The sequence below is a fragment of the Dreissena polymorpha genome, chromosome 3, assembly GCF_020536995.1.
Source record: "Dreissena polymorpha isolate Duluth1 chromosome 3, UMN_Dpol_1.0, whole genome shotgun sequence".
Taxonomy (NCBI): Eukaryota; Metazoa; Mollusca; class Bivalvia; order Myida; family Dreissenidae; genus Dreissena; species Dreissena polymorpha.
Genome location: NC_068357.1, coordinates 23,850,968 through 23,867,067, shown reverse-complemented (window position 1 = coordinate 23,867,067; position 16,100 = coordinate 23,850,968). Strand labels below are relative to the sequence as shown.

Below are 16,100 nucleotides of genomic sequence, written 5' to 3'. Positions count from 1 at the left end.
TGATACTTGTTGACTGTGTTATCAACTCAGGGCTTTTTCTGCTATTTGCCAAATTAGCTAATGCTTCAATTAGCAATTTTGGCTTAAGAAATTTCTAAATGGCTGCAATAATTTCTGCATGAACTTTCGTAAAGTGACAAAATGAGAACAATTTCTATTTTGTAAGGTAAATTTGGCTACAAACATTTGATTCAGTTAGGGCCCTGCAAATACTGCTTTTAATATTGATAGCCCTTGAAATTCATACAAGAAGTTGCCTTAATGATAGGTTACGCATGCGTTTATTACATATACATACTGTGATATTAGTCATTAACTACCGCTATTTAATGTAATTAATTAGGGATGGTTTGATAGATGGAGCAAGTATCCTATAGATTCTTTGCAGTTGCACATGATAAGATGATTAATCAATGAAATTTTCAAAAACACACAAAACCATACTGGTTATTTGATAGTATTGACTTCCTCAAATCAATTAAAAAAATTATATAAAGTGTAAATAATATGTTTACTTTCAAATAATCTTACTTGAGGATGTGGTGATTATATTATACTTTAACTTTTTACATTCATACTGTAAGCTACATGTATAATTATCAGTTAGTGTTCAATTTGTAATACATACTACTGTGAAATCACATTCAGAATGTGGAATTCGTTCTTGCATTTGGCAGGTTTTACAAATATGCTTGGTTTATATATAACGGTAAGCTTTTCTCCCTTAACTTATTTTGTTGCTTGATTAATACACTGGTAGAATTTACATGCATTATTTGTTAATGTATTGAATACTGGTGTTGTACTTTCCTCGCTGAACCTTTTGCAATCCAAAACAGCACATTTATTGTTCTTGATTAAGATGTAAGCGAAAATGTTTATTGTACCAAATCTTGTAAATTCCTGTTACATAAAAATCTCTCGTCCTTTATATTTTTTTAAGACATGAAGTCATTTTTCAAATTTACATGATATCAAGATATGACTAGCAATTGTTTTTACAATATACCAGTATTGTATTGAGCAATATTTAGTCTGGGAATCTGGAAGGTTTGAAATGTGGTATGTTCTAGTAACGCTTATACCATAAATGTGGTTGACAGTCATTTATCATGGTAATGTAGTTATCACTCATTGAGATCATTTACCTTGGCAATTACTGTAAACGTATAGAAATTCGTCGGTATGAAATTTCGTGGTTTAATAAAAAACAACTAATTCGTTGACACGTAATTTCGTGGATTTCAAATAAAAAACAACTAATTCGTTGATATGTAATTTCGTGGATTTCAAATTTTTGGGGAAGACTGACCGTCATAATAATTTAACTTTTATTAAAAACCCAGAGTAATAACGAAGCATTATCTGCTAATCTGTGTTGACAGCAAAACTTGAGGTTAATGTGTACTGAAGCATGAAAGTGTTGCCGATAATTGTCGATAAGAGCGATAAAGTGGCACACTTGTGGGTCCCCGCTCGCTAATTGCCATCAATGTTGTTTTGACAATATTTGTAATTCTCAGCACAATCGGTCCCCAAGTAGTAACAATTGAGTAATAAGGTCCCCAAAATAAAACCGTTATCTCTCTCGTCTCTTTTAACTTTAATTGGCACTAATTGACATACGTGATAAATCTGAAAACTGCGTAAAAATGATATTTTATATTAACACACTACTTGTAATTCATGTTAAGTAATCATTAACATCGTAGTTCTTATCATACTAAGCAATCATAAACATCTTAGTTTAAACATATATAATTTACGCCAAATGAGTGGAAAATAACAACACCACTTTTAATTCGGAAATATTTTAATTAGTCAAGATATAGTGTAATGTGACGTACTGAAGTGAAGTAACTATAACAAAAACAAATAACTCAGATTACCGACAACTAAAGACAATGTCGGAAATAATTTACGCCAAATGAGTGGAAAATAACAACACCACTTTTAATTCGGAAATATTTTAATTAGTCAAGATATAGTGTAATGTGACGTACTGAAGTGAAGTATCTTTAACAAAAACAAATATCTCGGATTACCGACAACTAAAGACAATGTCGGAAATGACATACGGAAATGACCGATTTCGGATTAAAAATGTATAAATAATCGCTGGTACTTGAATTCGTGGTTAGTGGACCAACGAAATCCACGAAAATTCGTACCACACTAAATTTAATGATTTAACAGTATTACAGGTAATATTATTTATTAAATAGTGTTACAAAAGCAGAGTTCTTGTGTTTATGTGGCTTGCATGGCCAGTCAGTTTTGAAAAGATAAGTATTTGGACTTTACAGAAAATTGTAGTCAGACAACCTTAGTAAGTTAAGTGTTTAATTTTAAAAAATAGCCTTGTTTTTTTACGCATGTAAATGACTTGGTTGATTAGTATCCATTTAAAGATGATTTAAAAATAAGTTTTAATCTAAGGTTATTTCTAGTTGTCAGGGGCCAATCCCCATATTATCATCCTGTTTAAAAAAATACACATACACCATCATCACTGTACCATTGAAGCGCCCAATTGCATTTTTAATTCAATAGAAAAGTCTGCAAATGCTAAGACAATTCTTTGTTCTTTAGTTTTACACTGCTACAGTATAGAGCTGTACTTTTCCTAGAAAGTGCCTTCCATAACAAATCAATTCTGTTTGCTGATAATATGAGCCGTGTTCTGAGAACTACATTTTACTATTTCGGGTCACCGTGACCTTGACCTTTGATATAGTGCCCTCAAAATCATTAGGGGTCATCTGCGAGTCATGATCAATATACCTATGAAGTTTCATGATCCTAGGCACAAGCGTTCTTGAGTTAACCACCTGGTGGATGGACCGACATGTGCAAAGCAATATACCCCCTCTTCTTCGAAGGGGGGCATAATAATCTAATTTTTCATACAGACATGTTAGTTGGTTACAAGAAAATGAAAAAAGGGAAATATAAAACAGTGAATCAAATCCTGCTACCAAGAAGAAAACATGAGGAAAAACGAGAATGAGGAAAATAGTGTCAAGTTGCAACATTCAAATGTAAATAAAATGTTTGTGTATCGTTTTATCGTGAACATCAAACTTGAATAACAATCATACAATCAATTGAAAGCTAGACAATGGGACCGTTAATGCACCATCACCATTAACTCATGTATTGCAAAATATACTTAATAAAAACAATACAAACAATTAATTTAAGGAAATAAATCATCCACTCAAAAGGTGGGTCTTACATGTTTTAAACTTAATTCATCTGGGCCATGCTCTGTGAAAAGGGGTATTTATGAATTTGTGTAAAGTGTCGTCCCAGATTAGCCTGTGTGGACTGCTTTCTTTAACCCTTTGCATGCTGGGAAATTTGTTGTCTGCTAAAATGTTGTCTGCTAAATTTTTAAAATTGGCATTTTCTTCGATTTATTTCAAAGAATACTATCAGAATAGCAAACAGTTTGAATCCTGATGAGACGCCACGTTTTGTGGCGTCTCATCTGGATCCAAACTGTTTGCACAGGCCTTCAAAATTCGGTTCCCGCACTGAAAGAGTTAAAGAATGGCAATGCCACATAAGAAGTTCACATAATGAACAACATTATTTGGCTTTTACACAAAAAACAAAATTATCCTTGGTATTGAACAGTGTGCAGATCTATGACTATGTACAATAAGGTCACAATATAAAAGGCATGCAGACATGAGGCAGAACAATGGTTTCATGTAACCTGAATAGTGACAAGCGTTTACAAGATATATACAGAGCAGCTCATGCCAAACAATTCAATTTGAATTTCTGGGCTTCAAGTCAGACGTTAGTCCAAATTGTTTTGATTTGGATGTTTAGAGAAAATATAGTTAAATTACTGGGCATCAGATAATACATTAATTGAAAAAAACAAATACAGGCCTTCAGATTTTGAATCAAACAATTACTTTGGCTGGACCTGCTCTGTATATGAATAGGCCACAGAGAAAATAAACTTGGAAAATTGAGCTTCGTGCATGTGCCTAAAGTGTCTTCCCAGACGCAGACTAATCGAGGACAAAGCTTTCCACTTTAAAGCTATTTTTTGTTTGAAGTAAATCTCTTCTTAGCAAAAATACAGTTTAGGTGAAAAGTTTCGTCCATGATTAGCCTGTGCGGAATGCACATGCATCAAGCCCCATTTTCCAAGCTAACTTATTTAGGAGAAAACAGTGAAGAACAGTGGGGGAGGGGGATTACAACCATGAAACGTTTACTTACTCCGGAGAGATCTTTCTGGCGCTGCCAAGGGGGGGTCTGTGGGGGGAGAAATAATCAATCATGGGTCGGGTTACATTGTCATGCATGCTGAATACACGAGGGCTACAGTTTGGACATGTTGATTTTAAAGTTGTCAGTGTAACTTAATAACTTGCCATTCTTTTATTGCCAGTTAAGCTATGTGTGGGGAACTATTTTTTAATAACATATCCCCTTATTCAAACTTACGCGTCTGACATACCCAGTCCTAAGAAAAGTATGTTCAATAAAAGCTACAGTCATACATGCCAGAATTTTTCAGGTCCAAATCAGGACTTTCCATAAAAAATTGTCGGGAAATTTGACCAAAAAGCGGGACACCTGAAACGATTTATCATTCCATCTTTTCTTAAATCAGTATATTACTTACAAAAACTCTAAATGTCTGCCCAATATTACGAAAAATGTGTGTTCAGAATTTCATGAACACTGACGTTCTCCATTTTCCGGAAGTAAACACACTCCATAAACTGAAATGTGGGGTATCCCCGTATGCCTCCATTTGACATCCAATTGGTACGATATGAGCGCATCCAGCACTGTTCTTATTCCAACCAATCGTAAATAGACTCTAACTTTAGATTGATGCAATATGTACAAACTATTTTCTGAAATCAGTTGAAAACAAATGTTAATTTGTATGAAACATCAATGTGTTTTGGTCAGCATTTAATTTGTTTGATATACAAAATCGATGTTTTGACAGGTTTTATAACCTTAGGTTGTATATTACACAAGATAATAGACTTAATTGGGCCATGAAATACAAACGCAGGTGACGTTTAGTTCTGTACGATATATCTTTCGATAGAAATTAAGGACCCCTATCATAAAAACACCATGGTGTGAATGCCTGATTAAATTAATAAGTTGCCGATAAATCGCTGATAAGGTGTCAAAAACAACACTGGTGCACTCGAGTAGTAGAAGTAGGTTGTTAATTGGTGGCAATAAAGGGATTAGCGATGGTAAGTTTTAGCCAGAAAGAGCTTGAAAGGCGAATTTTATAGGGAACTTATAGACCTTACATTGTTTTTAACGAATGTCGGGACATATCGTCTTGTATCGGGATGCCGGGACAAAGAGCCCAAAAGCAGGACAGTCCCGCCGAGATCGGGACGTCTGGCATGTATGCTACAGTACATTAAGTCCCAAATAATGTATCAATGAACAAAAATAAGAAACAGATCAATATGTCCAAGCTATACAATAAAGATAAAATAAATACACTTAAATATTATAAAAGATTGTCTATTTGAAAATATTGGTATTTCTTTTCTATGTGTTTGGAATAATATTTTGGATTACTACTAATTCATGCATAACGGATACCCATTATAAAATGTATGTGAAAAAGAAAGCTATCTCATATAAGAAGGAATTAATACACATGTTTATGCACAGCAAACAAATTTACAACAAGCCAATAATAGGTATAGAAAAAGTCCATGTACAATCACACAGATTTTGTGTATGTGTTGTTTGATATTAAATTATTCAATAAATCCACAATATGTACAACACTTTATAGTCCTGCATTTCAACATATCACATATTTTTGTTAAATCCCTGCACTTATTTTCATACATTGGAATTGTCAACCTAAGGTACTAAATGTCTACAGAGAGTCAGCTAATGGCCACAAGCACAGTTTTTGCTTCTACAGAAAGAAATAACAATCCATGTTGGAAAGAGATTAGTAGCATTTACCTGGTCTTTGTGCTACCAAGGGTGCCATAAGTGAGTGTCATTTCATCAGTTTTCCCGAAATCTACACTTTCATTCAAGCCGCCCTCTTCGCGTAAAGTGCCTGACTTCAAAGTTTCACTGTTCCGTCGATGTTTGGCTTTCAACGCTTGCTCTTTAACCCATTTCAAGTGATCAGTATCCATGGAGATATCGAGCTTTGGAATGTCTGGGTTTGGCTCCTCTCTTTTGAAGTCTCGGCTATGAAGGGTTTCAAACATCAGCGAGTTCATGGTTACAGGCCCCTCCCTCGTCTGGTCCAGGCGTTGTTGCCGTGGTTTCGGCTGGGGTCTGATTTTCTCTTCTGGTGCCACAGGCTGCTCTTCCTCCTGATCGGCTTCAAGCTCCTGTTTAGCACTGGTGGAATTAGACTTAGGTGGAAGCTTATTATAGTACTTGTATTGACTCAGCCTCGACTTACGATCCGTCTTAAGAGTCCTTGGAGTGAACGGCTTACCCTCGGTGAAAACATGCGATCGTTTATCCAGAACATCACCGTCGTAAGTGCCCTTTTTTGCAACCTGCACCATGGTTCTTGAGACCTGGCTACCCATGGATCTGTTGGATCTGGCAGACGATGGGCGCTGTCTCGTGGTTCGAGTGTACGGGTTAAAGCCCTCAGGGTCCTGCTCTACCTCGTTGTGCTGCCCTTGCCCTAGCGCCTGGTTGCCTCGCAAGGTGGTACGCATGATGCTGTGTACAAGCTGGTCATCCTCATCATCTGGGTCAGGCTCACCCTGTGAAAAAGTAGTAGTAATGGATTAATTCAAATATGAGCCTTGTTCTGGGATAACAGGGTTTAATTAACAAAAATCCCATTTATGCCGAAAGTGTTGTCCTTTATTTGCCTGTGTGATCGCCACAGGCTAATCTGTATCACACTTTACACAAATGCATTTAACCCTGTCCTCCCAAAGCCTTGCTCATCTTATTTTCAATTCTTTGTTATTAATTTCCAAATAGACAATGATCAAGTGTCTTATTCCTTTGAATTAAGCTATGTGTGTGCCACTAGAAAAACAGGGTTGTTTATTGAGGGATTAATTTTTTTTATCATAATAATGTGAAAAATATTCTTGCAACATCAATAGGAACTAAATTTTCTATGCTGCTCTCATACACTGCAGACCTGTATTTCATCTTGCATTACTAAGTGGCTGGGTAGTTTAGCAAGCTATATTTTATATATCAACAGAACAGATAAGTGGTTATCATGCTAGAAATCAGACTCATGCACATGGACAGGGAACTGTGAGATTTGTTTAGAAGAATTGCACAATCAATGCTAGTTTAAGAAACTTCATAATTACATTATACATAATTTCCATACCACTGCTCAACATTTTTCTTGGATACCAACAATAACATGTACACAACATATTGTTTTACACAGTGAAAATCAACAAACCAGTTACCCATAGATTTTCATTATAGATGTCCTCCTGGTAATAACCTGTCGTCGTGTGCGATCTGTGTATGGCCTTCATGGGAGAGGGTCTTCCCCCAGTCTTTGTCATGACCTCACGGGTCTTGCGGTCGCGAGCTTAAAAAGAAAACTTCAACTGTGGTGCCATTATAAATTACGAATTCCTATTTAAACAGTAATAATTGTTTCCCTCTTTACAATTGTACTGTAACAAATTTAGTAAACGGGATCCATTACGCAATGCAACAATTTGCTTGCAATAAATAATGTAGTGAAAAGGTAATTTGAGATTTCTCACAAACATGACTAATAACCCTGCTTTCTCAGCTAGGTTCAAGGGCAAAACACTCAGAAATGTGTAGTTAACTCGTGATGAAAAGTGTCTTGCACAGCTACACTTCATGGTGATGCCATATTTGAAGTTTTAATTTAATCCATTTAATCCATTGAAAATGTTGCAGTATTTTGCTCCACTAACTTATATCTTTGTATGCAGACTAACCATCCAACTTACCAACATAATGACTGCAATATACACCCTCTCAAAGTTAATTATTTCTATAGCATACATGTATATTCAATTATTTTATATATAGCTATAAGCTCACCTTTTTGACTCGTAGACAAAGATTTAGGTGGCCTATTATCGATAGCAGCTAAAATAAAAAGAATACACAAATCAGAGGTTAGATGTTCACATTTTTAGCGAATGGTTAAATTAACTTTTTAAACATTAGAGACAAATTTCTCCTTCTTTACTGGTATGAGCTTGGCTACAAAGGCATTATCCTGCAAATTAACTACAATAAATGTTTACCTTTTTCTGACTTTGGGCTGCGATACAATAATCACAGATCTTAGACCATTAGTAAACAATGGTTGTCATAAATCAATGATAAATTGTGTTCTTCTTCTTCTCAATCACCCATAAATTTTGTTCACAAGGAACAACTCCGGTGAAAGAATGAACATTTCTATAAATAAAATTAATTGTCTACATCTTTAAAATGAAAGTATGGAAACTAATTCTTACTCAACAAGACAATATCCTGCTCAATTCAGCACGAAACAATAATTTGGCAGCAATTGACTATTGGCAAGAAGAAATTTAAAGCAAAAGCTTTATTATATAAGATGCACTTGTTTCAATTTATAAAGTTCCATGCATCATATGTAACTCATATAACTTTTTACAAAAAAAGTACTTCTCACAAAAATGTTGTTTTAATTTTATGACTAAAGACGAGCAGATTAAACACAGATTTCAGTTTCTTTAAAGCAAGATAATACGATTTTTTATATGTGTTAAATTGTAATATATTGATCAAATATGCAAAAATAACACACAATAGGCAAAAAAAAGTATACATGGAAGACGAATTTCATTTAAAACAGCAAAGACAAATTAGCGCCCCGAGCCGATTGTGACGAAGATATTTCGTACATATTTTCCTACAATAACCGAAGCATTCGTCTTTTTAGTTAGTGTTCGTGTGTCATATGAATAGATATCGTTGCAGAAATTTAAAATGAACTGTTAAACTAAATTAAGATTTACATCGTACATGCATGATTTACATGCTGGCGAATTCGACTGTACAGACATTTTTGATTTCAGAATAAAATATCTGGCTTATTTCGCATTTTTCGACACATGTTCTTCTTGACTTTTATTTTAATTTATATTGAAATATATGTTTAATAAGTTTTTTACACAATTTATATAAATTAATAATTATTTGACAAAATCGTATAATCTCGCTTTAAATCCAGTTGGTTTCCTGCAAGAGCTTATATATGGTAAGCCAATGAGACTCAGTGAAAGTCACTAAATCATTACTGGTTGCAGATCAGAAAAGTGTGTAATTATAACTGGTTCTCATTCCATTTGACATGGAAATCAATTGCAAATTGGTATTTGACCATTATTTTTTTATCCACCATGGAGACTTATATTCTCATAATAGGACCTTGTGAAGTTTTACTAGCTTTTGCAAAGGCTGACAGACTATCATGGAGACAGAGCGAAGTGGATATGAAAATGATTATTTTGATTCATTTGTGATTGTAATACTTCTCTCTCAAATAGTTTTCTTTCAAATAATGATACTTCAAAAACTGTTCCTACGTTTTGCTCTGGAGATCTTGGTATAGTGGTTGTTCATGTGATCCAATACAAGGTACTGCGTCGTCAGCTTGGCAGAAGTTGGAGCTAGGGCTAAAACCAATTATTAAATTTAACCAATTTGTTAAGCGTGATTGCTTTAATAGCCATCTGCTTATAGAGTTGCCCTCAAGTCTGTTTCCTGGGTAGAACCAGTATTTGGTATGTTTGAGAAAAACTTGACAAGCTTCCAGAGTGGGGATCGAACCTGTGATCTCAAGTGGCCTCTTGTATAAGCACCTGTGATCTCAAGTGGCCTCTTGTATAAGCACCTGTGATCTCAAGTGGCCTCTTGTATAAGCACCTGTGATCTCAAGTGGCCTATTGTATAAGCACCTGTGATCTCAAGTGGCCTATTGTATAAGCACCTGTGATCTCAAGTGGCCTATTGTATAAGCACCTGTGATCTCAAGTGGCCTATTGTATAAGCACCTGTGATCTCAAGTGGCCTTTGTATAAATATAGGATCTGGCACGAGTTGTCATATCATACTGTGATCTCAAGTGGCCTTTGTATAAATATAGGATCTGGCACGAGTTGTCATATCATACTGTGATCTCAAGTGGCCTTTTTATAAATATAGGATCTGGCACGAGTTGTCATATTGATCTCAAGTGGCCTTTGTATAAATATAGGATCTGGCACGAGTTGTCATATTGATCTCAAGTGGCCTATTGTATAAATATAGGATCTGGCACGAGTTGTCATATTGATCTCAAGTGGCCTATTGTATAAATATAGGATCTGGCACGAGTTGTCATATTGATCTCAAGTGGCCTATTGTATAAATATAGGATCTGGCACGAGTTGTCATATTGATCTCAAGTGGCCTATTGTATAAGCACCTGTGATCTCAAGTGGCCTATTGTATAAGCACCTGTGATCTCAAGTGGCCTATTGTATAAGCACCTGTGATCCCAAGTGGCCTTTGTATAAATATAGGATCTGGCACGAGTTGTCATATCATACTGTGATCTCAAGTGGCCTTTGTATAAATATAGGATCTGGCACGAGTTGTCATATCATACTGTGATCTCAAGTGGCCTTTGTATAAATATAGGATCTGGCACGAGTTGTCATATTGATCTCAAGTGGCCTTTGTATAAATATAGGATCTGGCACGAGTTGTCATATTGATCTCAAGTGGCCTATTGTATAAATATAGGATCTGGCACGAGTTGTCATATTGATCTCAAGTGGCCTATTGTATAAATATAGGATCTGGCACGAGTTGTCATATTGATCTCAAGTGGCCTATTGTATAAATATAGGATCTGGCACGAGTTGTCATATTGATCTCAAGTGGCCTATTGTATAAGCACCTGTGATCTCAAGTGGCCTATTGTATAAGCACCTGTGATCTCAAGTGGCCTATTGTATAAGCACCTGTGATCTCAAGTGGCCTATTGTATAAGCACCTGTGATCTCAAGTGGCCTATTGTATAAGCACCTGTGATCTCAAGTGGCCTATTGTATAAGCACCTGTGATCTCAAGTGGCCAATTGTATAAGCACCTGTGATCTCAAGTGGCCTATTGTATAAGCACCTGTGATCTCAAGTGGCCTATTGTATAAGCACCTGTGATCTCAAGTGGCCTATTGTATAAGCACCTGTGATCTCAAGTGGCCTATGGTATAAATATAGGATCTGGCACGAGTTGTCATATCATACCTGTGATCTCAAGTGGCCTCTTATATATATATATAGGATCTGGCACGAGTTGTCATATCATACTGTGATCTCAAGTGGCCTATTGTATAAATATAGGATCTGGCACCAGTTGTCATATCATACTGTGATCTCAAGTGGCCTATTGTATAAATATAGGATCTGGCACCAGTTGTCATATCATACTGTGATCTCAAGTGGCCTATTGTATAAATATAGGATCTGGCACCAGTTGTCATATCATACCTGTGATCTCAAGTGGCCTATTGTATAAATATAGGATCTGGCACCAGTTGTCATATCAAACGTGTGATCTCAAGTGGCCTATTGTATAAATATAGGATCTGGCACGAGTTGTCATATCATACTGTGATCTCAAGTGGCTTATTGTATAAATATAGGATCTGGCACGAGTTGTCATATCATACTGTGATCTCAAGTGGCCTATTGTATAAATATAGGATCTGGCACCAGTTGTCATATCATACTGTGATCTCAAGTGGCCTATTGTATAAATATAGGATCTGGAAAGAGTTGTCATATCATACTGTGATCTCAAGTGGCTTATTGTATAAATATAGGATCTGGCACCAGTTGTCATATCATACCTGTGATCTCAAGTGGCCTATTGTATAAATATAGGATCTGGCATGAGTTGTCATATCATACTGTGATCTCAAGTGGCCTATTGTATAAATATAGGATCTGGCACGAGTTGTCATATCATACTGTGATCTCAAGTGGCCTATTGTATAAATATAGGATCTGGCACCAGTTGTCATATCAAACGTGTGATCTCAAGTGGCTTATTGTATAAATATAGGATCTGGCACGAGTTGTCATATCATACTGTGATCTCAAGTGGCCTATTGTATAAATATAGGATCTGGCACCAGTTGTCATATCATACTGTGATCTCAAGTGGCCTATTGTATAAATATAGGATCTGGCACGAGTTGTCATATCATACTGTGATCTCAAGTGGCGTATTGTATAAATATAGGATCTGGCACGAGTTGTCATATCATACTGTGATCTCAAGTGGCCTATTGTATAAATATAGGATCTGGCACGAGTTGTCATATCATACTGTGATCTCAAGTGGACTATTGTATAAATATAGGATCTGGCACGAGTTGTCATATCATACCATATTTTATTAAACGAGTTCAGGAATTGTGTGAGTAAGCGAGCCTTTGGCAAGCTTACTAAGGAATTTCCTGGACGAATTTAATAAAATATGGTATGATATGACCACGAGTGTCAGATCTTTTTTATCACATGCTTTTAAATTAGCAAATTAAATAAATATTTGACGTTGCAGCATCATTTTAGCAAAATAACAAAATGCGAATGGTCAATCAAACGAAAACTAAGCCAATTAAAACGCTTAAAATGTATATTACACATGTGTAAGATAAAAATATTCGTAATGGTTATATTCAATTGGAAACAGGATAACTTATGCCAATCCAAAAGATAAACTTATTCGCATAAAGATAACTGAAGTCAAATACCTTGGCTTAAATTTTTTCAAAATAAAACAAAAACGTGCACCTGTTCGAATACCTATTTTTTTAACAATAGCTAACCAAAAAATATATAATAAACTTGAAGATAACCAAAAATTATATAATTGGCTACTAGTTCATAGGCAGACAATATATCTTCTATGCATCTGACATGGTATAAGTGAAAATAAAATTAAATGCAAGTTCAGAGAGTATGAACAGAAACATAACAGACAGATGGATTTGTTAACATTCTTGTTAGACATTTACCTGAAAATGCATAGTCAAAGAAGTCAGTCATTGCTATAGACCCAAGATGACAAAGACCTAAATGAACTGGACTGAGATATTTCGTCTACTTTTAAAAATGTAATAACTTGTCAAGTTGTGTAACTGACATGTTGTAAATTTTTCAGGAGAGCATATTTTCCGAAATACTTTAATAGCACTTGCGTTAATTTTTGCATTAAAAATATTTCAGTTTTAAAATTATCTTAATTTTGTATTCTTTTCAAAAAGACATCTCAATTTGGAGATGTGTTTTGGTTTTACAAATTTTATTATAATACTAATAAGAAAATGGAAATACTGAAAAATGTTTATTATTTCAATAAAACAGATTTTTGCTTCTTGTAAAAAATTTACAAACAGTCAGTTACACTACTTATTACATTCAGAAAACAACATGTGTTCACTTATCTCAATTTTGAAAATTTGGTAAAACATTATTTTTACCTAACACGTTGTCTTAATATTTTAACAGTTGATGTATGTCATCCAAATAAAAACAAAAAAGGGAAAAACTTAAAATGCATAAAAATGACAGTTACTTGACTTATTACATTCAGTAGATGATTTATTTTACAATGTTTGCACAGCAATAAATAGGATATCAATAACTGTAAACAAGCAAACACTTACGTCCGCTGCGGACCCCCAACTGCCCTCTCATTGTTGTGGTGGATTTCATTCCTTCATCTGCAATATACAAGTAGTAAGACAAGTTGAGTTGTGTACAAAAAATTATCTCAACATAATAATAATATTAAATAATTGAAAAAATCCAAAATGCCTTAGTTTAGCCAGAAATTATTTTAGCTAAAACTCCTGCCTTGACATTCTCCTATAAATATTTATGTATATTTCTTTAGCTGTGAAAGTTAGAGTTTTAGTTTTATTGTGTTAACAGTCAAACATTTTATTTATAATGTACAATTTTTAAAAGTGTATGCGCCATATTTTAACATATTCTCATGCACGATAGTCCAAATAATTAGATGTTATCTACCGATGCATATTGACCTCATATTGCAGTGCTTTCCACATGATTTTTGTCAGACGCCCCGGGGTTGATAGGGATGGTTGATTTTTTTGTTATATTTAACGTGTCAATTGACGTTCTGTGGTGTGTTATAACTCAAATAAAAACAGCGTCAAAAGACGTCATTTGGTGCGCTATGACTCTTCAAGAAAATACCCCCAGTCATTTAAAAATATATTATATATTGTTTAATTGTTTTAAAACTTCTCGCATAGATAGTAAAATCCCGCCTCGAACGAGTCCCCAATACATCCGTTTCAACCAGACTCTATTACTGTATACTTCCTACTTTTCAAGTTTCTATTTATTACCCGATAATTTAATGAATTCTTTAACAAAAACCTTGCTGTTTTTTTCTATTGTATCAAATAAATTTTAAGTGACTATTTATATTTTACCCTTTATTTATATTTTACTCTTTCCCGCATAGATACACATAATCCCGTCTCGTTCAATTTCTTAATATATCCGTATCAACGATACCTTCTATCTATTACTGCATACTTACCACTTTTCCAGTTGCTACTCATTACCCGATTATACCGTATATTCCAGTTTTAAAGCAAATTCTGGTAAATATTTATGATAAAAGTGCTCAAGAATTAAAAACAACAAGGGCTATTTGTAAAACATGCATGCCCCCCATATGGGCTCTCCGTTGTAGAGACAGCCATTTTTTGAATATGTTTTTTGTCACTGTGACCGTGACCTTTGACCTAGTGACCTGCAAATCAATAGGGGTCATCTGCCAGTCATGATCAATGTACCTATGAAGTTTCATGATCCTAGGCGTATGCGATCTTGAGTTATCATCCGGAAACCATTTCACTATTTCGGGTCACTATGACCTTGACCTTTGACCTAGTGACCTGAAAATCAATAGGGGTCATCTGCGAGTCATGATCAATGTACCTATGAAGTTTCATGATCCTAGGCAAAAGCGTTCCTGAGTTATCATCCGGAAACCATTTTACTATTTCGGGTCACCATGACCTTGACCTTTGACCTAGTAACCTCAAAATCAATAGGTATCATCTGCGAGTCAAGATCAATGTACCTATGAAGTTTCATGATCGTAGCCATTAGCGTTCTTGAGTTATCATCCGGAAACCATTTTACTATTTCAGGTCACCGTGACCTTGACCTTTGATATAGTGACCTGAAAATCAATAGGGGTCAACTGGGAGTCATGATCAATCTACCTATCAAGTTTCATGATCCTAGGCATGAGCGTTCTTGAGTTATCATCCGGAAACAATTTTACTATTTTGGGTCACCGTGACCTTGACCTTTGACCTAGTGACCTGAAAATCATTAGGGGTCATCTGCAAGTCATGATCAATGTACCTATGAAGTTTCATGATCCTAGGCATAAGCGCTCTTGAGTTATCATCCGGAAACCATTTTACTATTTCGGGTCACCGTGGCCTTGACCTTTGACCTAGTGACCTGAAAATCAATAGGGGTCATCTGCCAGCCATTATCAATCTATCTACGAAGTTTCATGATCCTAGGCATAAGCGTTCTTGAGTTATCATCTGGAAACCATTTTACTATTTCGGGTCACTGTGACCTTGACCTTTGACCTAGTGACCTGAAAATCAATAGGGATCATCTGCGAGTCATGATCAATCTATCTATCAAGTTTCATGATCCTAGCCTAAGAGTTCTTGAGTTATCGTCTGGAAACCACTTTACTATTTCGGGTCACCGTGACCTTGACTTTTGACCTAGTGACCTATAAAATCAATAGGGGTCATCTGCGAGTCATGATCAATGTACCTATGAAGTTTCATGATCCTAGGCCAAAGCGTTCTTGAGTTATCATCCGGAAACCACCTGGTGAACGGACCGACCGACAGACCGACCGACATGTGCAAAGCAATATACCCCCTCTTCTTCGAAGGGGGGCATAAAAATCGCCATATTTTCTTAAGTATCAAATAAATTTTTGCATGTGTCACAATTTAAAGATGTGAT

General features: G+C 35.4%; 2 protein-coding genes and 1 long non-coding RNA gene across 4 annotated transcripts in view; 1 reads left to right on the top strand and 2 right to left on the bottom strand.

Moving 5' to 3' along the window:
• The window catches only part of LOC127873294 (thioredoxin domain-containing protein 16-like), a 107,676-nt gene that overhangs the window by 4,559 nt on the left and 87,017 nt on the right, over positions 1 to 16,100 (top strand). The gene's annotated exons all lie outside the window — the stretch shown is intronic.
• The window catches only part of LOC127873298 (spermatogenesis-associated protein 7 homolog), a 63,538-nt gene that overhangs the window by 34,483 nt on the left and 12,955 nt on the right, over positions 1 to 16,100 (bottom strand). For both annotated transcript variants that reach the window (XM_052417097.1, XM_052417098.1), the window contains exons 2-7: positions 13,721 to 13,777; positions 9,585 to 9,674; positions 8,065 to 8,112; positions 7,446 to 7,573; positions 5,995 to 6,767; positions 4,246 to 4,281 (exon numbers count right to left, since the gene is read on the bottom strand). In XM_052417097.1, the coding sequence (XP_052273057.1) occupies positions 4,246 to 4,281; positions 5,995 to 6,767; positions 7,446 to 7,573; positions 8,065 to 8,112; positions 9,585 to 9,674; positions 13,721 to 13,777 (1,132 nt within the window). The remainder of the gene's footprint in view (positions 1 to 4,245; positions 4,282 to 5,994; positions 6,768 to 7,445; positions 7,574 to 8,064; positions 8,113 to 9,584; positions 9,675 to 13,720; positions 13,778 to 16,100) is intronic.
• On the bottom strand, positions 10,396 to 11,243 carry LOC127873314 (uncharacterized). Its single transcript, XR_008046106.1, has 3 exons — positions 11,135 to 11,243; positions 10,943 to 11,102; positions 10,396 to 10,529 (listed from the first exon to the last, which is right to left on the bottom strand). It is a non-coding gene; the product is annotated as an uncharacterized LOC127873314 (long non-coding RNA).